Source organism: Misgurnus anguillicaudatus, chromosome 3 (genome assembly GCF_027580225.2).
Source record: "Misgurnus anguillicaudatus chromosome 3, ASM2758022v2, whole genome shotgun sequence".
Classification (NCBI taxonomy): Eukaryota; Metazoa; Chordata; class Actinopteri; order Cypriniformes; family Cobitidae; genus Misgurnus; species Misgurnus anguillicaudatus.
The window spans coordinates 9837801-9864296 of NC_073339.2; the positions used below are offsets into that span (position 1 = coordinate 9837801).

The 26496-nt window shown below is 36.6% G+C and overlaps 3 protein-coding genes across 3 annotated transcripts; 2 read left to right on the forward strand and 1 right to left on the reverse strand.

The window, feature by feature from the left end:
* Positions 1 to 9503: 9503 nt before the first annotated feature.
* zp3c (zona pellucida glycoprotein 3c) lies at positions 9504 to 12994 on the forward strand. Its single transcript, XM_055204554.2, has 8 exons — positions 9504 to 10067; positions 10257 to 10369; positions 10457 to 10560; positions 10653 to 10824; positions 11893 to 12019; positions 12165 to 12253; positions 12382 to 12455; positions 12761 to 12994. Exons 1-8 carry the CDS (start codon positions 9552 to 9554, stop codon positions 12880 to 12882), a joined length of 1317 nt encoding a protein of 438 aa, XP_055060529.2. The 5' UTR covers positions 9504 to 9551; the 3' UTR covers positions 12883 to 12994.
* A 465-nt stretch (positions 12995 to 13459) lies between these two features.
* LOC129444137 (inositol 1,4,5-trisphosphate receptor-interacting protein) lies at positions 13460 to 18936 on the reverse strand. The gene is made up of 2 exons (XM_055204553.2): positions 18313 to 18936; positions 13460 to 17884 (listed from the first exon to the last, which is right to left on the reverse strand). The coding sequence occupies exon 2, from the start codon at positions 17881 to 17883 to the stop codon at positions 16045 to 16047; it is 1839 nt and encodes a 612-aa protein (XP_055060528.2). The 5' UTR covers position 17884; positions 18313 to 18936; the 3' UTR covers positions 13460 to 16044.
* Positions 18937 to 22684: 3748 nt separating this feature from the next.
* On the forward strand, positions 22685 to 26040 carry calhm1b (calcium homeostasis modulator 1b). The gene is made up of 3 exons (XM_055206617.2): positions 22685 to 23261; positions 23524 to 24099; positions 24272 to 26040. The coding sequence occupies exons 2-3, from the start codon at positions 23548 to 23550 to the stop codon at positions 24935 to 24937; spliced, it is 1218 nt and encodes a 405-aa protein (XP_055062592.1). The 5' UTR covers positions 22685 to 23261; positions 23524 to 23547; the 3' UTR covers positions 24938 to 26040.
* The last annotated feature ends 456 nt before the right edge of the window (positions 26041 to 26496 follow it).

Genomic DNA, 26496 nt, shown 5'->3' on the forward strand with positions numbered 1-26496 from the left:
AAAAATCAATTGTTAATTTAAGTTGATTTAACTTACAAATTCCAATGCAACAAGCTATTTTTTCACACTGCATGGTAAAATTGGATTCTTGCATGCTGTAGGGCAGGCCATACAATACCCGATCCCATTCGTACTCAAAGTACAAAAACGTAATTCAATCAACAAAAAATGGCTTCATTTTGCATTGGGTAACACTTTATAATTTGTTTGTAATTGTTAACATTAGTAAACAGCAATACCTGTAGTCTTCATAATTTATAAATCTTTGTTACGGATGCTTATTTTAACAGATACAACTTTTAATATTAAAATGTATTAGTAAATGAAGAGTTTTGTTGCAAAACGAGATAACCACCGTTTTTTAATTGTTCAGAAATCTCATTTTTTGGTTGTGCATTCCAATTCATTTCTATTCAACTGTAGTTGGTTTGTTTTGATTTAAACCTTCATAACTTAAAAAATACAGCTAAGTAGCACCATAAAACAAAATAATAACATGATAACATAATAATAAACATGTTTTGATAAAAATGTTAAAAAATGGATTTATCTCGTTTTGCAACTAAACTCCTCAAATGCTAAAATAAACATAAATTAAAATTAATAAATGCTTAAATTGGTAATTGTTAGTACACTCTCAGGAAAAAGGTACAAGAAAGTACAAAAGTTGTCACTGGGGTGGTACCTTTTCAAAAGGTACACTTTTGTACCTAAAAGGTGCATAATGGTATCAATGGTACACATTAGGACCTTTAAAAAATTTGCTTTTGTACCCTTTTTTCTTAGAGTGTACTAATGTTAACAAATACAATCTTATTGTAAAGTGTTACGCAATGCAAAATGAAACGAATTTTTTTGTTAATTAAATGAATTTTTTTATACTTTAAGTACGAATAGGATCAAATTTTGTATGACCTGCCCTTCATGCAAGAATATAATTAAAATCCAATTTTCTTCAGAGGCGAGCACAATGCATTCCAGAAAATCTGTCCATGCATCCATCCATCAACATCCGTGCAGATGTTTAGATAGCTTTTGGCACCTCTTTGCAGTTATTTAAAGCAATGTTTTTCAGCACTACCGCTGTCATTATAGCCATAAAAGTGTAATGATGTCTACACCTGCCATTTGTCCACTTTCAATTGATTTTCATTTAGAAATTGCAAAACAATGTTCTTCAGCAATGCTAAATACAGCCAATATTACATGTTAAATCCTGTTGGGATTTGTGCTTGAATCAAAAACCGAATCAGCATTAAAAAAAAACATCAATACACATGCACCTGTGTGTCTGTCTATACTTGTCCAACATTGTTCTTGTGGTTGCCTTATTTATCACTTTGTGGTTTCAGCATAATTTATACAGCATTGTTATGACCACAAATGAATACCTAGCAAGAGATTTACCTGTACAGTAAACATTGTTTTATTATGTTTGATGATGTAAGTTACACATGTACTTAAATTGTTCATCGTCACAGATCATTTATTTTAAATGCAAAAGGTGAGGATCACAATAATTATGTGAAATAATAAAATATCTATAAGGAAGAATTTGATTATTTTTTTAAGTTTTAATAGATGTGATCCTTTGAATATTTTTGCATATTTTAGATCCAATTAGCACAAGTTTCAAGATCAGCATCCCCACACTCCATTCCTCACATCTGTAAATGCATAAACTTGAACTTCAACTTGAAAACAGTTCATATTCAGCCAAAAATGTGTTTCATATAGGATCAGATTCAAACCCACACTGTAAAAAAAAATACAGCGTGACGTATAAACAACTTAATTAAATCAAGTCAATTTTACCTACGTTTTAAAATTTTACTTTTGATAAGTGGACAAAACAAGTTGAAATTGTTAAACTTTTATTTAACTTAGCAAATTATGTTGATTTGATATCATTTTTACAATGCATATTTTTACTTACCTTATGTCTTGTTTATGAGAATTGCATATGTTTTCTTCTGGAGTGCAGGTCCTTCTGTATAAAGACGTTCTCCAAAAAGCGATTATATTTACGAGCGGGCACGTTCAGATGAGATGAGTAATCCAGGCTCGGTATGCATGCTTTGTACCCCTCATATATGTCATATATCAGTTTTTCAGACCTACAGCCACTAATAGGCGAGTTTTGACAAGGCTACGACTTGCAGCCTGTGACAAGAACATCACAAGACCCCTAAGGCATTTTTATTTGCAAAAACAGGCAACAAAATTGATTATTACTCAGGTGATTTCTCTGTAAGAATGTTCAAGAGAGAGGAATTTGGATGGTAAAGTTAGGCCTTGGGGCAACCTGTTATGTTTCTCGCGTCTGTTGGGTTTGTGAAGCCCATTGGTGGATAAGAGCAGAATGCAGGTTTTGGCAAGAGACAGATTTTATTTTGGCATATAAGAATAATCATAAAGATGAACCATGATGGCTAAAAGTTTGAATTTTTTTAAGGGAATAAGAATACACACAATAAAACATCTTAATAGTCTGAAGAACCTTACAAAGATCCTTTAATGCAACAGAAAGCTTTAGTGGATATTAAAGGATCTTTATGAAACCATACAGCATGATAAAAAAGATTTTAGGGTCTCTCTCTCTCTCTTTTTCTGCAAAAAAATGAAGCGCACACATCATAGCATCTTAGTGAGTCACTACTGAGTCATCATATCAGCAATATATATCTGTCATTACAACATCTTCCTCTGCTATCTTCACCATCAATCTCACTGATAATTTAGTCATTAAAAAGAAGTAAAACGTACATATATGGTATGACACATCCTTGACATGCCCTGATTTGACTGGCTGTTTTTGACAGATCACATACAACTGCAATCTGATATAAAACCTTAAAAAAGCACTACACTTAAAAAAAATTAAAGGTGCTATAGGTACATGATGCTATAAACTTTAATAAAAGATTTGCTGTTTTAAAATTTTGAGTTAATTCAACTTAACAATATTAATCAACTCAAAAGTAATATTTTAAGTTGAATTAATTTAAAACTTTTAAGGCAGTATAAACACTGTCTCATTCACTAATAATAGCGTAAGTTTTTCGCATTTATACGCACACTTGAACTTCTCACGAAAACTTTCCGCCTAATTCACAACATGTGCATATGCACATGAATTTGTTCTTATACTTGTTCCTACATTAGTGAATTTGGCCTTGTCTCAAATGATTCATTGAATTTACTCAATTTTTTTAAGGTAAGTGGTTGCAATCAATTTATTTAAGCTACATTTAAACAAAAGTTTTATATTTTATTTTACTAATATTTTTTGTTTAAATGTAGCTTAAATAAATTAATTGCAACCACTTACCTTAAAAAAATTGATTAAATTCAATGAATAACTTTTTTCAGCGTACATGTGGACTTTCGGTCTCATCGCCTTAAATTGCACATGCTCGCTTAGTCTTCGAGTCGGTAGGGTCAGGTGTCCCGTCTGTCATTTTTATGGTCCCAAGTGTGCTTCCCTTTGCACCCTTGATGCGATCTTCGGTAAAGCCGGGACTGCTGGAGGATCCACCTGCTTTGGGGCAACTTCTCTACCTATGTCCGACGTGACGCCAGAGTCTGTCCCAAAATGTGACTCCGGTGCACCCTCATGGACACGTGTCAAGGGTCCCTAAAGTCTGGACTCTGCACTAGATGATGTCATCAAAGTGTAGACTTTAGGGAAGTCCACAAGTCCGGAGTGTGCCATTTGGGACAGGGCCTTCCATGAGCGGCCGCATGCACAAGGTTGGCAATTTGCATGAAACACGTCCAATCTAACTTCATATAAGGGCTTTCTGCAGCGCTGGTCCACAGAAAATTTTAGAGCAGTTTGTCACCATAGCAAAAGAGCTCGAAAAGAAATCCATGATCATATTTATTACTGGTAATATTCTGTTTTGATTTGCGTTTTTAATTTGGGAGGTTGGAGGAAGCCAGTGCTGGAGTAACAAGAAGTATTGGATGCGATAACAAAGACATTTATTAATACACTGTAAAAAATATGCATATGTTACATTTAACTTAAAAAATTAAACTAAAAAACTTTAACTTTTTTTATAAGTTATATCAACTTTTCCCAAGCCAAAACATAAAATAGTAAAACCAAGTTGTTTTAATTTTTAATGCATTTTTTTACAGTATATGACATTTAATTAATATGAGAGAGACGTGCATCTGTATCTTAAATAAAACAGACAGGAGATCAATTGATTGTTGTTTTGAATTTCATTACATCTACATAACGTTTACATTAGGCATTAAGCAGACGCTTTCATATAGAGATTTAAAAAGTGAGGAAGGAAAGCGTTAAGATTTGTCATCATTACGTGCATCTTCTGAATTTCCACGTTTTTTTCGTGATCGAATAACGAATTCCTGTTTTCGTGTGATTATCACGTATTGGTTACTCAACTGTTTTGTTCTTACCATTGTCGCTTCTGTTCAGGGTTAGATTTACATAAAATGACATCCCTAACCAAACCCAACTCTAACCCTAACGCAAGGCGACATATAAAAAAATAAATCAGAAACAATAGTATAAACCAATATATAAAGTGATATTCTAATGCAAGCACCAAATCTAACCCTAAACCGAAGCGACAATGGTTTAAAAATAGGAAAAAGCAGTTGAGTAACCACTATGTGATAATTACACGAGAATTTGTTATACGATCATGAAAAAACGCGGAAATTCATGACGATATCACGAAAACAGAATAAAAAAATACGTGACTATATCACGAAACCTCGTGAGACTGGGTAGCACATAATGTATTATTATATACATTTTTATATACATTATAATTATAGCCTAGTATTTTATTATAGTGTACATGATTTATTGCGTACGTGTGGTATTTGTTGTTCTTGAATTTTTTCATACATTTAGAAGAAATTTTGATACAAAGTTTTTGTTGAATCACGATTTATTCGTGAAAACGTCCGTACGCACATCTCAAACACAAATTTTTGCATACGCATGCATAGTAAATGAGACCCACTTACTTTTTTTAAGTTGAAGCAACAAATATTTTATTACAATGTATAACAAGAACCAGTTTTGGCTGCATAGAGAACATAAGGCATAAAGAACCTTTAACATGTGTAGAACCTTTCTAAAACAAGTTTCTTTGCAGTGGATTAAGATCCTTTAGATTGTGCTGTAAAAAGTGAAAAGTTGGATCAACCTAAAAAAATTACTTTAATTAGTAACACTTAAAAAACGTAAAAGTTCAATAAGTTTGAATAAACTTAATTTTTTTGAAGTGTTACCAATTGAAGTCATTTTTTAAGTTCATCCAACTTTTCACTTTTTACATTGTGTAAAGAAAGATGTAAGAACTATGTGTGAGATACCTATTGTACACTCTCAGAAATAGGGGTACAAAAGTTGTCACTGGGACAGTATACCCTTTCAAAAAGGTACACCTTTGTACCCAAAGAGGGCATATTAGTACTTTGAACTGCCAAAATGTACCTTTAAAGGTACATATTTGTACCTAAATGGTACATATTAGGACCTTTTTTAAAGGGTACTGCCCCAGTGACAGCTTCGTACCTTTATTTTTGACAGTGTAGGATCTTTTTAAGAGTGTATGAGAAAAGTTAATTATTGTTAATAAAAACATACTGTGCTTCAACACATCATTTTCTGTTTGGCCTGAGGCTTTAAATAATCACTAATACCGAAAACTTCAATCACGAATTCTTTAACTGTTTACATTATGAAAACTATGTGGTTTATTTAAGAGTTTTCCAGATTTGATTTTTACTTGTTTTTTACCCTAAAAAGGTCCTCAATGGCCTCTTGACCTGTATTTTATTTTTTGCCATTTGCTATGTGATTTACTGTAATGGCATGACAAGCAGAGTTTCAATTTTGAATTCCCCTTAGCCACAGGGTAAAACATTTACAGAAACAGTCAAGTCGAGGCAGGGTACCAACCGTAAACAGGGACTGAAACATTTTATTTGAAAAAGACAAATTCAAAGACGCACATTTAAACACATTTTAAAAAGAAATGTGTTTGACGTCAAAGCTTTTTAAGCTGTTTTCTTTTATTTAGTTCTGGCTTTATTACTTTGTTTACTACTGCTTTCAAACAGTCACATCTGTCTATAACAAAAAAAAAAAAAAATGAAAAGGAATTTAAAAAATGGTCAGTCTGGGTCTAGGAGTTTTGCATCTTTAAAGAGCAAAATATTATTTTACTGTTACTTAACAATATATTTTTATGCTTATATAGACTCTTTAAAAGATACTATTTTGATTAAAATGGTTAAAAAACATTTTCTACCACCTTTATTTTTTTAAATGAGTGAACCTTTTGTAAAACAGAAGTTAAAGGGTCTTTATAGAACCATACAGACTGACAAAGAACCTTTAAGAAACCTTTAGTTTAAAAGTGTAACTTTGATAACTATTATTAGATAACTATAGCCCTACAGTGAATCTTCACAATAACAGCTTTTCAAAAAAATCAGCTCTGAGCAAAGATCTTATAATTTCAGGCAAGATCGCACCTGTCGAGTTATTATTTCTCAGGTCAGATGGATCATCAATAGACCAGTCATCGTAAATGAATCAGAAACACTACCGTATGGCTCCGGGGAAAGATATAAAGGTGCGCGTTTTATTTTTTTTTGCCATCTTGAGGCAAATATTTCTGTTTGAAAAAAACATTGTCAATCAAACGACACAGCAAGGAGAACAGTAAATTATGTGTTACCTGAGACACAGACTTTTCCAAAACTCGCTTACAGTAAAAAATCATAACAAGTAAAAATGTTTCATTTATAATTAATTCATTTATTTGTTTTAATGATAGGAAGCCTTGTCTTTTAAACACCTTGATGTCGGAACACTGCAGGATAAATGGTCAAAAAAGTGGTCACTGGGGCGGTACCCTTTCAAAAAGTATACCTTTGTATCTAAAGAGTTCATATATTACCTCAAATATATACATATATTGCTATCAAGAAAGTATATAAGTACCTCAAAGGTACATATTGGTACCAAGTCTATACCTAAACGGTACATTTTAGGACCTTTTTGAAGAAGGTTACTGCTGCCCCAGTGACAGCCTACACCATTTTTGATAATTTTTTAACGCCTTAAGACTAAACATATTTTTTAAACTAGTGCCCTTAAAGCTATTTTTCCAGTTTTTTATTTTAATAAGCATTTATCCCCAGGCTAAAAAGAGATCATAAAAGTCATAAAAGTAAATAATAAAATTTATGGGAACACTGGATACATAATACATAACTGGAAACAAACAATAATTAAACACGTTCATGTGAATCTCGTATAAAAAAGGTATTCTGACAACCCTGAAATATGCAAGTATGAGTCTGGGCTTGGTCCACAAAATTTCTGAATAACTATGAAGATATTAAATGCTGCCCACTCACAGTACAGTATAGACAAGAGCATTAATCACTGTTAACATACCGAAGCTTCATTCACCGGCATACAATTTTTTCCAATTGACATGCATGTGTTTAGTTGAGGTCAACTTGCATTGTATTGCTAATATTTATATTTAAATATGATGTGGGTTAAACTTTTACCTTTTTTTACTTTTACCAATATATATTTATATATAAATAAATAAATATATATGTATATATGTATATATGTATATATGTATATATATATATATATATATATATATAAAATAAATAAATATATATATATATAATAAATAAATATATATAAAATAAATAAATATATATATATATATATATATATATATATAATAAATAAATATATATATAAAAAAAAATATATATATATATATATAAAAAAACATATATATAAAAAATATATATATAAAAAATATATATATAAAAAAAATATATATATATAATTAGTAGTATGTTATAACATGTTGTGTTTGTTATTTTTTTCATGATCCCCAAAGGTGAGAGAGAAGGAACCCAGATGCAGGATAGGATGTACACAAGTTAATTCGACAGGTACACAAAACATAGACCCACAAGGGGGTAAAACAAAAAGAACAGATTGGTAAACAAAATACTTGACAAATGACATAACTACAAACATAAGACTCACTTAACTTTGAAACAGATTAGCATCAAAACAAACCAAAACAGAACAGCAAGCGCAAGGGCATTAAATAAGAAAGCAAATCAAGAGGGTAACAGGTGACAATCCTGAAACAATAATAGGATAATTAATGAGGAGACGAAGGGGCAGGGGCAAGAGACGAGACAAGAAAGCTACCACACACAACACGTGGGCCTGTCATGACCCTGCAACAAGTCCCAAAAACTATGACATGAAGGCAGGACTATGACATACATTAAAAACATGCACAAGCCTTGTATCCAGTATTTTGCCTTTAAATTACTAAAACTCATATTTTTTTATATTTTAAAGATATAGGCTATTGAACACTACACTGTAAAAAAATGCAGCATGAAGTTAAAACAACTTGGTTTTGCAAGTCAATTCAACCTACAATTTTAAGTTTTGGCTTTTGATGGGTTGACATAACTTAAAATTAAGTTGAAATTGTTTAACTTGGTTTTTTTTTAAGTTAAAGTAACATTCAATTTACTAAATTTTTTAAGGTAAGTGGTTGCAATCATTTTTTTAAGCTACATTTAAACAAAAGTTTTTTTGTTTTGTTTTGATTTTCTAATTTTTTGTCTTAAGTGTAGCTTAAATAAATTAATTGCAACCACTTACCTAAAAAAATTGAGTAAATTGAATGAATCATTTTTTTTCAGTGTGGCCCAAAACACACTACAGTGTATTGGTTTATGTTGGTCTCTAATGGTATGTATTGGTTCTAATAGAATATGGCCCAAAACACACTACAGTGTAGTGGTTTTAATGGTAAAAGCTAATGGTTCCTATTGGTATTTTAATGGAAACCATTAGAATTTTCTGTAATGGTTTTATTGTTTTTTTTCAGCAGGGTTATTTACTTACTTACAAGTTAAACAAAAAAGGATTAGTGTTTTGATTGAAACACATGAGTCGGTCTGTCATTTTTTTTTTAATGCATTCAAAGCTGACCGGCGGGATAAAGAGTGTCCATTTATATTAGTTTAGCAGATATAAAAACAAGTAGTTTGTGATTTATATTCCATTGTCCTTTTTAAACTATACTAAAAAAACTCACCTCACTTCGCTGTAAAAAAGTAACTTTACTCTGAGTAAAGTTAAAAAAGTAGATTTTAAGACTATTAACTTTATTTTTACTTAAGTAAAATATAATTAAAGTATCTGTACTTTTTACTTGAGTAGAATATGTTACTCTTTCCACCTCACCTCTGATCATATCACAAAAGAAGAAACATGATACAACATAAGGTTTGCATGTAGTGTTTGGTTCACGCAATACCAATACTGTCCAGCAGACGTCGCCCTTTACCTGTCTGTCACAATTAACAATTAACAATTAACAATTAACAGCAGGTGTTTCTTGTCACCCTAACCATACAAATGCCCCTCCATTTCATTGTCTCCTCATGCCGTGAACGGTCTCAGAACTCAGTCTGGTCTGAAAATGTGGTTGCAGTTTGTATTTATTTTATTTCTCCACACACAAAGTGTGGTGGCTGAGTTTGATGAAACAGATTCAGAGGAGTTATGGGGTTCTGTAGAAGGCTCGATGTTCAGCCCCGATGAATATGATCCAGTCATGCCAACGTACAAATCTGGGGAAACGGTGACAAGAGGACCTTCTCCCCTGAGACTACCGGAGTATGTACGTATACCAGCATCTGGCCTACACAAAGAATATTTTTCCCCTGAGATGGGCTCTATGGAGGTGCCTTCAGAGGTCCAGAACATGCTTCTGCCCTCGGGCCTGCCTGCCTGGACACCCACCTACACCACAGCTGGGAAAAAGGTGGAGGTGATGTGCCATCTGGATCGCATGTATGTGAGAGTCCAGAAGAGTGTGTTTGCAGACATCAACGCCTGGAAGAACCTAAAACTGGGCACGTGTTCTGTCAATAAGGCCACTGCCTCTCACTATTATTTTCGGAATCCTCTGAAGTCTTGTAACCTGAGACGAAGGGTATGTGTTAAGTTGTGCATGTTGTGTTTGTCTACTTAAAAAGTTGCTTAAATGGTAAAAGGTGATTGGTTATTCTAGCTTGGCCTAGCTGGTTAAACTAGACTTTGGACACTTGGCCATGAAAGGTGTATCTTTTTTATTGATTCTCATCTTTTGAGGTGATACGACCAATGCATTGCTTTGTTTCAGGAGGATCCTAATGGCATAACCTACACCAATATACTGCAATACCGACCTCCCGTCACTGGGCCGATTGTTCGGGACTGGCCGTTTACCATACCAATTCGATGCTTTTACCCCAAGTAAAGTTTATTTCTTTATTTTTTTGCATGTTGATGTTTCTTGTACTCCGTTTAAAATTGGTAAGTTCTTACTATGATTTTTTTAAGGTTTCATTTGTCTTACCAAGTTGGATTTTTGCCCAAGATCTCCGCTGGAACTATGTATATTGGTCTAAAATCCAGATTAGATGCTTCACTTACGGCAATGGACGGTATGTCGTGATAAGTCTCTGTCTTCTGGGCACTAAAAACCTGGTGAGGGTTTGTGTGCGTGTGCGCCTTACTTTTAGTTGTTGAATTTCAGCATCTTGGAATGTGCTTCCCGATGGAATGAGTTTCGTGCTCGGTCAGCCGATCTGCTTTGAAGCCAAAGGCCCCAGCGTTGCTGGAAACCGGCTGTATTTCAACCGATGCTTCGTCACTCCGTCTCCAAAGCCTATTTCAGCTGACAGATATGTTGTGGTTGAGAATGCAGGGTGAGTGTTGTCATCTTTAAACGTTGGTGCTGTAAAGCCGACAAATTTAAGTGCCCTTGTTAGTGAAATCCAGGCTAAAGTTATGAGATGCGCCTCAAGTTTGATGTTTTACATTATAATTCTTATATCAAGATTATATTTTCACCGAATGTTCTTTACATTGTTGCATGATTGTATGTTGACCATTAAATTACAAATGACTTTAGTTGACTCTTCATTTTAGGCGGAGTTTGACGCTGCAATAACTGACGGATGACGTCAAAATACCGCGAGAGCGATTTGAAAATCATACGAAGTCTAATTTAAACTCGCTCTCGCGGTACTTTGACGTCAACAGCCTGTAATTTCTTGCGACGCCGCATGAAATCGAATACACCGAACAACTTAAAGTGATTCACCCATTAATTAAAATTCAGTCCTTTACTCACCCTCATGATGTTCCAAACCAGTTTTTTTATTTTTTTGAACACAAGATATTTTGATAAATGGTGGTTAGTTGATTGTAACTATTGACGTCCATACGTTTTCCTACTATGGAAGTATTGTGATACGTGATGGTAAGCACACAGACGGTTCCAATTGAATTCAATCGTGTTTTTTTCTACTATGGAAGTCAATAGTTACAATCAGCGTGTGCTTACCATCATTTGTCAAAATATCTTGTTCAACAGGATACATTCATCAAGGTTTAGATCAACATGAGGGTGAGTTAATTAAGTTTCTTAACTAACTTAAACCATATAAAAGCAACGATGCCGCACTCTCTCGCTTATCTTTAAGTATTGCAGTACCCTTGTTTGCCAGTAGGTGCCGCCAAGCACAAAGGCGAAATTCCGCCTATGGTTTTCACAGACTGGGTCACAAACTACTCAAAGGACTTCTAGTATACATTAAAGGTCCATTCAAACAGCTAAGATTGCTCAAATTATTAAATGCTGCTGGTCCAAGCTCATTTGAAGATCTTAAGTGAAACCAATTGCATGCGTTTTGGCTTTAGGCTATGTAATTTGAACTTGACACTAGATACTTTTTTTCCTATAACTCTTGATATAATGTTTCTATTTGTAGCTGCCTGGTGGACAGTAAAAACAGTGCTATGTCCCAATACTACACCACTACAGACAATAGCACTGTAAGACTGTGTTTTGCTTCATTTTTCTTCAATAACATGGTTTCCAAAGAACCGACCCGAAAGGTACACATCATGCCCTTACTGTCATGCTCCAAAACCTGTACTGTAAATGTTTTGTTCAGTACTAGAATGACATTATTTTTAATATAAAATACATTGTATAATTCTTTGCCGCCTGCATAATGTTTTACAATTCTTTCCATGACAGACCATGTTTATGCATTGTGAAATGTACATGGCACCAGAAACTCCTTCACCCAGTTCAAAGTCATGCACATTTGATCTTCAAACGAAGCAGTAAGTTTTCAAGCGTTTAATATCAGCATAGACTGACTCCCAAAATGTGCTGCTTGTCCATGTCTGGTACTTTAATGCATGTAAATTTTGCTTTATTTCCTGTGGTTTTAAATGTTCCTGTGTTTTAGGTGGACTGAGGTGTATGGTGATGCTTCTGTATGTGAATGCTGTGAATCTTCATGTCCTACTCCTCTGCTTACTGGTCTGTATAAAAATGGAGTTGATCCAATGCTTATTTTGTAGAGTTTTATTTGGGATCCTGTCTGTCAAATCCAGCTAAAGTCTCAATGTAACGCTGGGATTAGGACGTACAAGTTCGATTTCAGTTTTTGACATGATCTTACTGTCAATATTAAAGAGATCAAGGTTATATTTTCCCAGAATGGTCTTTATGTAGTATGATTTTACATAGAAAACCATGAATCACACACAGACTTTAGCTAGGTTTTTAAAGGCAGCTGCTTTTGAGTTTTTAGGTGTTAACTTTTCTATCTCTCCTCTTAACAGCCGCCAAGTCAGTGATAACCAGTAAGTCTTGGGATTTGAAACTGGGCCGAAAACCTGCTGGGAAGAAAGTTGTGGAGTCCATCCCTGTGTTTCCTGTAGGTGGTCATTGGAATGAATACTAGAGGAACCATCATTTCTGGAAAACTAGTGTTTAGCATCTTCTTGATCCAAGTGTTTTTGTTCTGTGACTGTAAACTGAACTGATTATTTAAATAAATGAGTTGATGTATTTAAGTCAGTTGATTTTTTTCATATACAGTAAGAAATTGAATGAGTATTTTAATACTTGTTCGCAGGGGTGTTTAAAGTGTGGCTTGGGACCCACTGATGGGTCGCATAGTGCAACCCATCTTATCGCACTAAGTCGCTTTGCAGTAGTGGTGAATGACACACAAACCAGGTTAATATAATGACAAGGAAAATAAAAAAACTCTTAAATTTCTTTTACAATTTGAGTATGTTGGTGGGTCCCAGGATAGATTATAACCATTCGACCCGTTAACTCCTGTGAGCGGTACACCTGAGTTTACTTCAATATTTACATGTTTGTCATGATAGATTAACATTTACTATATATTGCTGGTAAGGTCTAAGAATGTAGGTTTCACACTTCAAAACCTTTTAGCAGTAATAATGCCACCACTGTAATGTAGGAGTATGCCAACACAACCCTTATTTTTTTGGATATGTATGAAATAATACTAGATTGCATTTTATTTACATTTAAAATCCACCACACACTTCTGTAAACTTCAAAGTGTTCTTTAAACAAGACCAAAATTAGCTTCTAGACCAAAAAATTATCAGATTTATATTCATTTCCAAGATGCACGTCACCTTTTCACATCACTCATAAAGGGCTTTGTCAGGTAAAGGGTTATGTGGATTTTTGTGAAATTGCATGTGTAGGTCAGGGGTTGCCAAACTTTTAGTTTCAGAAAATGCCCTGAGACACACAGCAATTTTTTTTTTCTGGCCCACACACCCAGCTTTTGCTTGGCCCAAATACCGCAATGAATGATGGACCAAGTGTGGATAAGGTCTGGATTTCAGACCCTGCATTGGGCCAGATCAAAATGTAACATTGGAACCAAAACATGACCTTATGTAAACCACATCAACACCAGTTTTTAACCAGAAAGACCAAAACTGAGCCACACCTGAGCCTGATCCAATTTTTCTGTGGCCCAGCTCTGGCCCACATACTCCAATGAATAACGTCCTAGTATGGACCTGTTCTGGATTCCAGACAAGGCCCACACATGGACCAAGTTAAAGGTATAGCGGAAGATTTTCTTTTTCTGGGCGGATCATCTAGGCCAGGGGTTTTCAAACTGGGGGGCGCGAGATGGTGCCAGGGGAGCCCCAGTTTTATGACATTTATAAAATACATTAATTTATCATGAATTCTGTGTAATTAAACATAAAAAATAAGGCTACTAACCAAAAGCACTATTTTTTTGTATAATGTAATATGTGTTTTAGTAAAATGTTGAGTTTAGAACAGTTTTTTGTCACAAATTTCCTTTGGGGCGCCGCGAAGGAATGCACCATACACAAGGGGGGCCGCACGCTGAAAAGTTTGGGAACCACTGATCTAGACTATTGGTCATCCCAGTTGTCAATCATTCTGATATGTTTATGTAAAGCCGTCGTACGTGCTCGTCCCTAGGTTCGCTTTCTGCACATGCCCACTTCAGGTGTGTATGTGTGGTGGGCTACGGCTTCAACATTCATTGAAGCTCTCGTTTTCACCGTATTTTTTCAAAATGTCTGAGGGTCACAAGAGAAAAAGTGTTTCTGAATTGTATGACAAGAAGAGAAAACCTTCTGAAGAAAGAAACAAGACCAAAGAGAGTGTTTTGGGGAGAATATTTCACACAGGTTGGGCTTCCCACTGATGCCTCGGTCGCGAAGTTTCTTCTCGACAGGTAAAGTTTGTCATGCTATTTGGAAAAATCCATTTCAAATTACTGCTAGTAAAAAGTTGATGTAAGCTATGATTAGCAATGCTAGCCCTGGCACAAGTCACGAACCGCGCAGACACGGTAAACATCTCAATGTATGAGCCATGCCGGCAGCAACTTGTAAACAGAGCGAAGAGAAGAACTAGGCTCGTGCATGCTCTCTCATGCACACGTTAATAGGCATTCCCTCTCGGGAGGAGGTAGTGTTGCGCATGTGCATTTTTTTTAAAAAAAGTGGAGGGGCGGTTCTTTTAAAAAATTTGGGAAAATCTTTCGCTATACCTTTAATAACACATAACTGGGCCTAAATTGGGCCAGATCAAAATGTAACATTGGAACCAAAACATAACTTCAAGTAAATCGTATCAACACTTTTTTAAGCAGAAAGGAGCCTGACACACAGGTGAACTAAACCAATACCCTATTTGCTCCCTCAAGTCAAAGGCTGCGTCCAAATACCCACACTTGTGGTCTTGGCCACTCAATAGGGTGTGCGCGCAACTTAAAACTGACAAAAGCGTATCCCATCATGCATCATGTGCTGGATGTAAATCGTTACGGTCCTTTGCCCAAACCTTGTGAGATGTCCCAGAAACTAATTGTAATTTAGTAAATGGATATTAAAGGCTATTATAGTAAAACGGAAAGTGATGCACTTTTCATTGGTGTAAACATTATGTATTTTGTAAAACATCTGCAACTGCTTTTATGCTTTTATAATTGGAAACAACATGGTGTCGTTTATTCAGGGACTTCTACTGAATAACCTTTAATAGAACTGCATGCACAAAAATTTGTTTTTTTTAAATATGCAAAGAATTCTGCTTCTGAAAGTTTCAGATAAGTGTAGATGATAATCTTTAAGTTGAGCAAATGTTTATTTCAGAGTGATTTACTAGAGTGAAAACTTAAAAATATAAGTAGCCTAAATAAAAACTAATATTTTTTGGTGCAAATAGCCGTCACTACCCAGATTGACATTTTTACACTTGCTAAGTGTGTCCCAACGGGTGAATAAATCTACATGCATGCTTCACACCCACTAGAATACTTATACAGGAAATACGTCATGTAAGTAGTCAAGTGGTCACGTGCAAAGACCGCAAGTGTGGTTATTTGGACGCAGCCAAAGAATGCAAACAGATCTGCACATCCAAAACACCCAGAATTAAGTTTAGGTACAACGAATAATAAATTACAGAAAAAAACAAAGAAGGCACTGATTACAATGCTCCAAATATAATTTAATAATATATTATTAAATTATATTTTGAGCTTTGTAATCAGTGTGCGGCCTTCTTTGTATTTTTTTTCTCACTACCTGCTATATTCATACATCAGCACTGGTATATTTGTAACCATCTCTACTAAGTGATTGTCTGTTTGAATGCACAACTCTTCATTTGATAACAGCGGTAGGAATAAATTTAGAGGTTTTTGCTTTCGGAATTCTTCTGGAAATCCGAAATCGCCAGGAACGAGAGGATTCCCAACCAAAGCATGGGGAAGTAGCTTAACTTCGAGTCTCTGCTGAAGGAACGTCAGCATCTCATGAAGCCTCCAAGCGATCTGCTCGGGTTGCCATGATGTGGGATTGTTAACCAGCAACAGATGTAACAGTGTATTTTTCAAGTGGTAGCAAGTTAAGCCACATTTCCCAGTCTGTCCGATCTGATGTTTGTGTAGAAAGGAGAGGATTTGCAGGCAGCGAATATGGCAAGAGTTATCCGGAAGCGTTTTGGTGAAGTGTTGAAGGAGGGCATTTTCATAGCGCGCAAAACATACGGGCCAGTCGGTATCAGACAAGTGTCTGTCTGAAGGGAGGTATGAAACCAAGTATGCCTGTGAGTCTTGAAACCGAACCACGGGTGTGATGTTAAACCGAATCACTTTACCCGACCTGAATCCAACCTTGAGACTTACAGGGCTTTCTCCTTTATCAAATAATAGTTGAAAGTCATACTTGTGACTGCTCTCCTCCCAGGCTTTCCTAACTGCATTTCGAAACCACTTCACCACGTGTGTTTTCGAAAGGTACGAACTGTTCTCTTCACACAGGCCACCGTTGGTATAATCCTTTACTACATCATCATGTTTGGGATCTGGATGTAGAAGACACAGCGTGTCGTCATCTAGGTCTGAACCGCTGCAAAGGCAGTTGCTTGAATTGGTACCTTTAACCATTTTCGCTTTGCTGTACAGACAAGTTTTACCTCTCAAAAGCTCAAATTCGAAGCTATAAGGCTTTGAAGGGACGATGCGTACGTGTATGTCGCACACGGTGCTTTTTCTCAAAACCCATTGCTCATACAAGCTCCCAAAACCGATGAAATCTTCAATCGTCACGTATGAGCTTTTACCGTTCACGTTCCTCACACTTTCCAGAAGGTCACTAACAAAACCATCCACAAACTCACGAGCCCACCAAATGTTACTGGCTGGAACTTGAACAACTCGGTCACAGAAGCTAGTTAGTGCCTTCTCATCCTGGTTCAAAACTTTGGCAAGGATGTTCGACATTATAGGTTTGTTTCTTCCATTCAGAAATGAATGCTTTTTTGGTTGGGTTTTGAAGTTGAATGTCAGGATCCATTTTAGAAAACGAAGGAACGAGATCAGGGAGATGGCCTTCCAAATATACCAACTGTACATACTCACATCCATAAAGGATGCTTCATCAGCTTGGTTGGTGTCAATCTGGACATGGTTTGGCTTTTCTAGTTTCTCTTCTCCATGTGAAAGGTCTACACTGGACTCCGATTGGTCTATATCAGTAATGGACACATGCAGTTTCCCATGGCCATCTGTTGCAAACGCCTTTTGGCGAAAATCATTTCGGTCACCCACTGTGGACATTTGTTCATCATGTGGTGCTGTGGTCCTGACATTTGCCATTGTTTGTTTAACATCTGCTGTGTCCTCCTCTCTCCCCAGCAGCTTGTAGTTTGGACCTTGTGATGCTTCCTGATTCGGAAGTGGCGGCTCCATGGCAACAGCCCCCTCATTTTCCAGCTTTGCAGCCTCCTGCAGGAGAACACGCTCGTGGTCTCGCATGGCCACTATGACATCGTCATTTTGGTCTTGAAGGACTTTGTGCTCTTTCGACAGCAGCAGACTGACGACAACGAAAAGCACATTCAGAAATGTGTCCTCCATCCTGTGAGTAAAAAAGACTTCCTGTTCACAAAACGTTTTACCACTGCTAAGTTACGGTAAATGACTACATCACACTTACTGAGAAAGAATAAACTTTGTTTACAAAGGCCACTAAAATTAAAAGGTAACATGAAAAAGCTTTTTAACATCACAGGGTTGCGAATGCTATTAAATGGTAGACATTTTATCGTGAATATACTGTATGTGTTCTCTCTGTTTGATTTAAACTCTTTCATGTTTTCCTTTGTTGAATATTCAAGCATTTAAAGCAGTATTACAACAAGCAAATATTCATTTTAAACATACTAAGCTACAATTTTAGGAAATACTAAGAAAGACTAATTCATTCTCTCTCCCTTAAATATTGCAAATATATCAAAATCAGAAACGTTACCTACTTACATACTAAGTATAATTAAACCAGCTTACCTCTTAGTACTGCACCATTAAACAAGTAGACTAGATGATGAGATGACAAAAGGTTGAAGGGTTGTGTTAGCTTGTGTCACACAGGATGCACACTGTCAGTTTTTGAAAGCACACTTCCTGAATACTCTGTACACCCCATTCCTCTTTTTTTAAATAGTACACTGGTTTCATACCTTCACCTAAAAAGATATAGGCAGTGTATGCATCAAACACTAAAGCACTTAACAAAATCAATCTGAATAGTTACTGTTTAATGTTAATTAATTAAGAATCGTTCACCCACATCAAAAAAATAATTGTTTACCCTCATACCAGCTGTGACTTCCGTTCCTTAGTTGAACACAAGATATGAAACATTTTCTCTTATCAATGTATCGTGAATATGTTTCACTTCAGAAGACACACAAACCATTTGGATTGTTTTATTTGATAAATGGATGGATGTGCCTTTTGGAGTTGTGGCATTTTGCCCCCACAACATTTGAATATAAAACGACTTGTTTTTGACTGAAGAAAGACACTGTCAGAAAAAAGGGTCAAACAATGGTCACTGTGGCGGTACCGTTTAAAAAGTACAGCTTTGCACCTAAAGAGGTCATAGTAGTACCTCAGAGCTAGATATTAGTACCAAAAAGTGCATATGAGTACCTCAGAAATACATATTGCTACCGAAGAGTGCATGTTCATGTACATTAGTGGTACATATTGGTTACAAAGAATGCACATTAGTACCTCAGAGGTACATAATGGTACCAAAGAGTGCACATTAGTACCTCAGTACCTCAGAGGTACATAATGGTACCAAAGAGTGCATGTAAGTACTTCAAAGGTAAATATTGGTACCAAAGACTGCACATAAGTACTTCAAAGGTAAATATTGGTACCAAAGAGTGCACATTAGTACCTCAGAGGTACATAATGGTACCAAAGAGTGCACGTAAGTACCTCAGGGGTACATAATGGTACCAAAGAGTGCACATTAGTACTTCAGAGGAACATATTGGTACCAAAGAGTGCACGTAAGTACCTCAGAGTGCATGTAAGTACCTCAGAGGTACATAATGGTACCAAAGAGTGCACGTAAGTACCTCAGAGGTAAATAATGATACCAAAGACTGCATGTAAGTACCTCAGAGGTACATATTGGTACCAAAGACTGCACGTAAGTACCTCAGAGGTACATAATGGTACCAAAGAGTGCACATTAGTACCTCAGAGGTACATAATGGTACCAAAGAATGCATGTAAGTACCTCAGAGGTACATATTGGTACCAAAGACTGCACGTAAGTACCTCAGAGGTACATAATGGTACCAAAGAGTGCACATAAGTACCTCAGAGGTACATATTGGTACCAAAGAGTGCACGTAAGTACCTCAGAGGTAACTAATGGTACCAAAGAGTGCACGTAAGTACCTCAGATGTACATATTGGGACCAAAGAGTCCATGTAAGTACCTCAGAGGTACATATTGGTACCAAAGACTGCACATAAGTACCCTTAGGGGTACATAATGGTACCAAAGAGTGCACATTAGTACCTCAGAAGTACATAATGGTACCAAAGAGTGCACGTAAGTACCTCAGAGGTACATATTGGTATCAAAGAGTGCACATAAGTACCTCATGAGGTAACTAATGGTACCAAAGAGTGCATGTAAGTACCTCAGAGGTGCAAATTGGTAACAAAGAGTGCACATAAGTACATCAGAGGTACATAATGGTACCAAAGAGTTCATGTAAGTACTTCAAAGGTAGATATTGGTACCAAAGAGTGCACATTAGTACCTCAGAGGTACATATTGGTACCAAAGAGTGCATGTAAGTACCTCAGAGGTACATATTGGTACCAAAGAGTGCACATTAGTACCTCAGAGGTACATATTGGTACCAAAGAGTGCACGTAAGTACCTCAGAGGTACATATTGGTACCAAAGAGTGCACGTAAGTACCTCAGAGGTGCATATTGGTACCAAAGAGTGCACGTAAGTACCTCAGAGGTACATAATGGTACCAAAGAGTGCACATTAGTACCTCAGAGGTACATAATGGTACCAAAGAATGCATGTAAGTACCTCAGAGGTACATATTGGTACCAAAGACTGCACGTAAGTACCTCAGAGGTACATAATGGTACCAAAGAGTGCATGTAAGTACTTCAAAGGTAAATATTGGTACCAAAGAGTGCACATAAGTACTTCAAAGGTAAATATTGGTACCAAAGAGTGCACATTAGTACCTCAGAGGTACATAATGGTACCAAAGAGTGCACGTAAGTACCTCAGGGGTACATAATGGTACCAAAGAGTGCACATTAGTACTTCAGAGGAACATATTGGTACCAAAGAGTGCACGTAAGTACCTCAGAGTGCATGTAAGTACCTCAGAGGTACATAATGGTACCAAAGAGTGCACGTAAGTACCTCAGAGGTAAATAATGATACCAAAGACTGCATGTAAGTACCTCAGAGGTACATATTGGTACCAAAGACTGCACATAAGTACCTCAGAGGTACACAATGGTACCAGAGAGTGCACGTAAGTACCTCAGAGGTAAATAATGGTACCAAAGAGTGCACATTAGTACCTCAGAGGTACATATTGGTACCAAGAGTGCACGTAAGTACCTCAGAGGTACATATTGGTACCAAAGAGTGCACGTAAGTACCTCAGAGGTAAATAATGGTACCAAAGAGTGCACATTAGTACCTCAGAGGTGCATATTGGTACCAAAGAGTGCATGTAAGTACCTCAGAGGTACATATTGGTACCAAAGAGTGCACATTAGTACCTCAGAGGTACATATTGGTACCAAAGAGTGCACGTAAGTACCTCAGAGGTACATATTGGTACCAAAGAGTGCACGTAAGTACCTCAGAGGTGCATATTGGTACCAAAGAGTGCACATTAGTACCTCAGAGGTACATATTGGTACCAAAGAGTGCACGTAAGTACCTCAGAGGTGCATATTGGTACCAAAGAGTGCACGTAAGTTCCTCAGAGGTACATAATGGTACCAAAGAGTGCACATTAGTACCTCAGAGGTACATAATGGTATCAAAGAATGCATGTAAGTACCTCAGAGGTACATATTGGTACCAAAGACTGCACGTAAGTACCTCAGAGGTACATAATGGTACCAAAGAGTGCATGTACGTACTTCAAAGGTAAATATTGGTACCAAAGAGTGCACATAAGTACTTCAAAGGTAAATATTGGTACCAAAGAGTGCACATTAGTACCTCAGAGGTACATATTGGTACCAAAGAGTGCACGTAAGTACCTCAGAGGTAAATAATGATACCAAAGACTGCACGTAAGTACCTCAGAGGTACATATTGGTACCAAAGAGTGCACGTAAGTACCTCAGAGGTGCATATTGGTAACAAAGAGTGCACGTAAGTACCTTAGAGGAACATATTGGGACCAAAGAGTGCACATTACTACCTCAGAGGAACATATTGGTACCAAAGAGTGCACGTAAGTACCTCAGAGGAACATATTGGGACCAAAGAGTGCACATTAGTACCTCAGAGGAACATATTGGTACCAAAGAGTGCACGTAAGTACCTCAGAGGTTCATATTGGTACCAAAGAGTGCACATAAGTACCTCAGAGGTACACATTGGTACCAAAGAGTGCACGTAAGTACCTCAGAGGTGCATTCTGGTAACAAAGAGTGCACATTAGTACCTCAGAGGAACATATTGGTACCAAAGAGTGCACGTAAGTACCTCAGAGGTACATATTGATACCAAAGAGTGCACATAAGTACCTCAGAGGTACATATTGGTACCAAAGAGTGCATGTAAGTACCTCAGAGGTGCATATTGGTAACAAAGAGTGCACATAAGTACCTCAGATGTACATATTGGGACCAAAGAGTGCACGTAAGTACCTCAGAGGTACATATTAGTACCAAAGCGTGCACGTAAGTACCTCAGAGGTAAGTAATGGTACCTAAGAGTGCACATTAGTACCTCAGAGGTACATATTGGTACCAAAGAGTGCACGTAAGTACCTCAGAGGTACATATTGGGACCAAAGACTGCACGTAAGTACCTCAGAGGTACATATTGGTACCAAAGAGTGCATGTAAGTACCTCAGAGGTAAATACTGGTACCAAAGATGTCATATGAGTACCTTAGAGGTACATACTGCTATACCAAAAGTGCATGTACATGTAAGTACCTTTGAACTACATATTGGTACCACATGTATTCATATATGTACCTATATTGACCTTTTTTAACCTTTTTAGCAGTTTGGGACCATTTTTTCTGTCTCAGTGCTTCTGAGATAGGGCAAGGGTGAGTAAATTGAGAGAATTTTCATTTTTGGGTAATATATTCCTTTAATGCTGATAGGTAGATCTCTATATTATGGCCTTGCTTCATTTCAGTAGCAGTGAGTTGTATACTGTATATCTGGCTACACACACTGTCTGGCACGTTTAAACATAGTTTTAAGACCTCAAAGCAATTATTGAATGAATTGAATGACATTATAGCAGGAACTTCTCCTTGACAAACATGCACAAAAATGTGCTATTGGGTACACTTTTATTTGAATAGGGTGAGGCAACACCTTTGCATGTATTCTGGTCCACACTGCCTGTTCTCATGGTTTCACCTGGTATGTAAATATATGCAACCTTTACACCAGCTAGTTTTTATTAACTACGCAACACAAAAACATTTCAATGTAGAAAACTGCAAGCAAAAATGAGGAAAATATAGAAAGTGTGAGATATAAGTTAGAGAACAAACGGGTAGATAAGAAATGGAAATCAGACATCATTTAAATGAGAGAGAGAGAGAGAGAGAGAGAGAGAGAGAGACTACAACAGATAAACAAATCTGTTGCTGTGAGTCAAGGACCAGAGAGTTATAGTTTACCATTGACTTGACTGAAGCGGATCAACATCCAGCAACGCATTGCAAACTTCTGTAAGTAGACTGAGCTGTAGGTCTTTCCTCATATTTTTTTGTTGTTTTACAAGATCTCTAGGACTGATTTAGTTAGCAAATCATGTTTATGCTAACTTTTAAGTAAAGATGCAATCAAAATGAACCTTGGTTACCTGGTCAAGCCTTCAGTAAATGAAAAAAGTGTAATACCTTAATGAATTGTTGACCCTGAGCATTGCATTAACAGTGCAAAAGGTTCGATAAACTGTATGACTATAAAATATATTTGCATTTCATACAGGTATAAAGCAACTGATATATCAACATGGATAAGTTTCGTATGATGGCCCAGATTCTCCAATCCAACCAGGAGTCCTTCATGAACGGCATATGTGGTATCATGGCGTTGGCAAGCGCTCAACTCTACTCATCTTTTGAGTTCAACTGTCCCTGTATACCTGAATATAACTACTCCTATGGGATCAGCATGCTGGTTATTCCACCTATATGGTTCTTCATGCTAGGTTTTGTGTTGAACAACAACGTATCGATGTTGGCGGAGGAATGGAAACGACCGATCGGTCAGAGAAGGAAGGACCCTGCCGTCCTGCGCTACATGTGCATCTCCATATCCCAGCGTTCCCTCATAGCACCGGCCGTGTGGATCTCGGTAACCCTAATGGACGGTAAAAGTTTCCTGTGTGCTTATAGCATGGACCTGGATATGACCGAGTTTTGGAAAAATTCTAGCGGACACGGACTTTCGGAAGAGGATCTCGCACGGACGCTGGCCAAAATCCCATGCAAACAAATATTTGATGGGCAGAACATCGTATCTAGAGAGGCAGCTACCAGATACATAACGTGTATTTCACAGGTATGTCATTTAGTAGGTTTTCTCCGAAGGTGGGATGAAATCAAAGATTCAAATCAATGTGAACCAAACATTAGCTGCGATGTTGATAATTCGCTCCTGCCAATCTTTTTGGAAGATTATCACAAGTTAAAAATAATACATGTTTTGTCTATCTTCTAAATCTTTCATGCAGGCTTGTGGATGGCTGTTCCTGATGATCATAATGATCATTGCATTCTTGATCCGAGCCATACGTCCCTGCTTCACGCAAGCTGCCTTCCTCAAAACCAAATACTGGTCCCACTATCTAGACGTCGAGCGCAAGATGTTCGACGAGACTTGCACTGAACACGCAAAAGGTTTCGCCAAGGTTTGCATCAAGCAGTACTTCGAAGGCATAAGCGGAGAGATTCCCAGCTTGGCCAATATTTCGCCAGATGTCGTGGATGGCGATGATAAACCCCCGTCTGACGATGATAAACTGATGGGCGTTCGCCGGGTGGACTCTATGAATAAGGTGCTGTGGGACTGGCATGCGTGCAAGCCTCCGCTGAACCTAATAAAGCCCACAGACGCCGATAAACAAAATGGTGGCACAAATGCTAAGAAAAATGGAGATTTAGGTGATAAGACTGTTAGCCAGAATGGTTTAAATGGCGGTTATGTTAATCCAGGCCTTGATGTTGGACAATGCGAATTGGACAAGGGTTATGACAACGCTAGCTTCAATGCAGATAAAAATAGTTTAACTAGTTATACAAATAATAGCACAAGACAGAATGGATTTACTAATGGTGGAGTCTCTTCTCAGAGCAGTTCTCAGACGAAATCATGGGCTGTGTATTACAGTAAAGTTTGACGTTTAAAAACATTTATTTACACAAAAATTGAATATACTTTATTATACATCCTATTTCAGTAGATGTAACCTGACATTAAACTTTTCTGTGCCACCAGCAGCACAAAATTGATGACAGTGCAATAGTGGTGGACATTTTCTGAACTCATTTGCCATTAACATTTAGATGTTAGAATTAGATTATAAAGCGGTGAGATGAATTTTAACTTTACTAACATTGATTTAATAAAAAAAAGGTAATATATCACAATAAGGATGTATTTGGTAACATTAGTAACAATGAGAATTTACTATTCTTTGTTATTGTTAGTTAATGCCAATCCAGTCATGTTAGATCATGGTGCATTAACTAATGTTAAACTTATTTTTATGAATTAAGATGAATAAATGCTGTATTGTTTGTTCATGTTAGCTAATGCATTTTCTAATGTTAACAAAGACAACCTTATTGTAAAGTGTTATAGACTATTTATAAATACTATTTAAGGGTACAATGTGAATGCTGTACTCGTATAAAAGACTGCACAATATAAAAGTAAACAGTTTATAGGGCTATAAAAATATATAATGATGATGTGTATTTAAGTTTGATTACCTATAGCATATATTTATTATTTTTTTAAAGAGGTCTTTTAGTTTAATATGTACATTACTTTGTCTTGCTTTAAAATGTGTTATTTTTTATATAATATATATCTGTTAAAATGTATAATGCACGCCTTCATCTAGGGCAGGGGTATTCAAACCAAGAGGACCCCAAAATAATTCTGATAATAATAATGGTTCATCATATTTGGGGGTCCTTGGCATTATAAAGTTTAAAAACCCCTAAACTAGACTACCAGAGACAAAATCTGAATTAAAGATTTTAAATTGCATGTTGTTTCACTCTTAGCCACCAGAGCGCACAATACTCACTGTTGAAATTCATATTAAAAGCATTAATTCTCAACAGTGGCATTGCAATAACAAAACAGACTGTACAGCAATTTTCTAGACAACTATTATTTCTTTCAAAGTGTTACTAATATGTGTAAGAATGTGTAAAAGTCTTAAATCCATTTTTGCCATATAATAAACACTGCCAGTTTAATAATATCTCAACTAAGGCTATACAAAGCCAACTAGAACCCCGATCAGATTTATAGCCTGTCAGCATAACAAAATGTTGTAAGAATATTAGCTTTTTATTCAAATATAGTTAAAACTGTCATGAAAATGTAAGAAAATAATGTCTCTGCAAAGCACCTAAACTTCAGTACGGGTGGGACCCATGACACCCACCCCTGTGTCCATGCACCACCCCTGTCCATGCATTAATGGAATTGATGTAATCCATGTTTTGTTAGATATGCAGTAAATAAGCTGTTTAACCTGAAACTTAACTCGTGCATGAGAGAGAGAGAGAGAGAGAGAGAGAGAGAGAGAGCACATGGTTGTTAGGCATAGGCAAGCCGCAGCTGTTGTCTCTAAAGCAGAATCTCTTTCTCTGTAGTGTTGGGGGTTGGTAGCTTTGCTTATTTGTTAAAGTTGTATTTTTTCTCTTTCTCTCTTGAAAA

Excerpts from the sequence above, each read along its gene's own strand:
- calhm1b (XM_055206617.2), top strand. The coding sequence starts at position 23,548 with ATGGATAAGTTTCGTATGATGGCCCAGATTCTCCAATCCAACCAGGAG. Across the intron at positions 24,100-24,271 it reads ACATAACGTGTATTTCACAG|GCTTGTGGATGGCTGTTCCT; the intron begins GTATGTCATTTA and ends TCTTTCATGCAG.
- zp3c (XM_055204554.2), top strand. The coding sequence starts at position 9,552 with ATGTGGTTGCAGTTTGTATTTATTTTATTTCTCCACACACAAAGTGTG. Across the intron at positions 10,068-10,256 it reads CTTGTAACCTGAGACGAAGG|GAGGATCCTAATGGCATAAC; the intron begins GTATGTGTTAAG and ends GCTTTGTTTCAG. Across the intron at positions 10,561-10,652 it reads TTCACTTACGGCAATGGACG|CATCTTGGAATGTGCTTCCC; the intron begins GTATGTCGTGAT and ends GTTGAATTTCAG.
- LOC129444137 (XM_055204553.2), bottom strand. The coding sequence starts at position 17,883 with ATGGAGGACACATTTCTGAATGTGCTTTTCGTTGTCGTCAGTCTGCTG.